General features: G+C 37.1%; 1 protein-coding gene across 1 annotated transcript in view; it reads left to right on the top strand.

Annotated features, from left to right (window-relative positions):
- Nucleotides 1-773, top strand: part of LOC113829121 (uncharacterized) — a gene marked incomplete at both ends in the record, with an annotated part of 18,176 nt that extends 17,403 nt beyond the window's left edge. The window contains 2 exon segments of the mRNA XM_070123747.1: nt 1-46; nt 361-773. The exon segment at nt 1-46 is cut by the window's left edge and continues 74 nt beyond it. Coding sequence (XP_069979848.1) covers nt 1-46; nt 361-773 — 459 coding nt within the window.
- Nucleotides 774-1,040: the final 267 nt, after the last annotated feature.

Here is a 1,040-nt window from a genome sequence, read left to right on the forward strand (position 1 = left end):
TGGAAGAATGTTTTACTGCTCATGCCCCTCAGAGTTTTCTTTACCGGTAAGACTTTATGCTTTTATAACTAATGCTCTCAAAAATTACTGCACAAATTTAGCGTTATCTTTTTCAAATCTCATAAATCTGGCCCATTCATACCCATATCAGTATGACGAATATACCATGGGTGCAACATCAATTGGTCACAGTACATATATCATCATAATGATGTTAACAATAAACATGGGCGCATGATGTTTTTTTTCTCTCAATGCATGTTTTTCTTTATTAATCATCACTTGTGATATCATTCTAAATATGGAATAATGGTCAGTATTTCCCCACAAGTTTTTTCCTTACACAAATATCCCTTACAGTCAGCAGGTCCCTTCTGGTGTGTGCCATCGCCGTGGAAATGTTCTTATCTGCTCTTTCAATCTACGTTACCGCCAAAATCGTCGGGATCATCGTTCTTGGCATTCGCCTCGCCTATGCGAAAGTGAGACGGAATGTTGAGCTCCTAGGTGATCCAATCGACAAGTACACTTTCAATCCGCTGCTCCAGTTCTGGGAACAGGTAGTCGAAAGTTGCGTTTACTGCATTTGGGCTTTCGCGTGGCCTTACCCCGAGCACGAACCGTTGATTGTTTATCAATGCATGTTACCAATGGTTGTTATCTGTCAAATTCTTGGACTGATGTGGATTTGGGTCGTAAAGCGGTATCACGTGGACCTCTTGCGAGACCCAGTGAAGGTATTCCAGATTACTCAAAACAGGTTGGGTGAAAGCGTGCAAAAGTTTTGAAGCGTAGACACCATGATGTTTTAATTAAACCTTTTCTTATGGAGAATTATGTATTTAAGTAGTTTTAGGTAAATTAATTTCAGATTAATGCTAATTTTTAACTTTTGCGATAATTATATTATCGCTTTAAAAGGTGACTAATTTACCACTACAATCTTAAATCTGTACTTTTAATATTTAAATTTCAAATATGTAAATGGGACCAAACATGAATATATCATTAATTTCAAAACAGTAGTTCCCTATTTCATA

This window comes from Penaeus vannamei, chromosome 7 (assembly GCF_042767895.1).
Source record: "Penaeus vannamei isolate JL-2024 chromosome 7, ASM4276789v1, whole genome shotgun sequence".
In the NCBI taxonomy this organism is placed as follows: domain Eukaryota; kingdom Metazoa; phylum Arthropoda; class Malacostraca; order Decapoda; family Penaeidae; genus Penaeus; species Penaeus vannamei.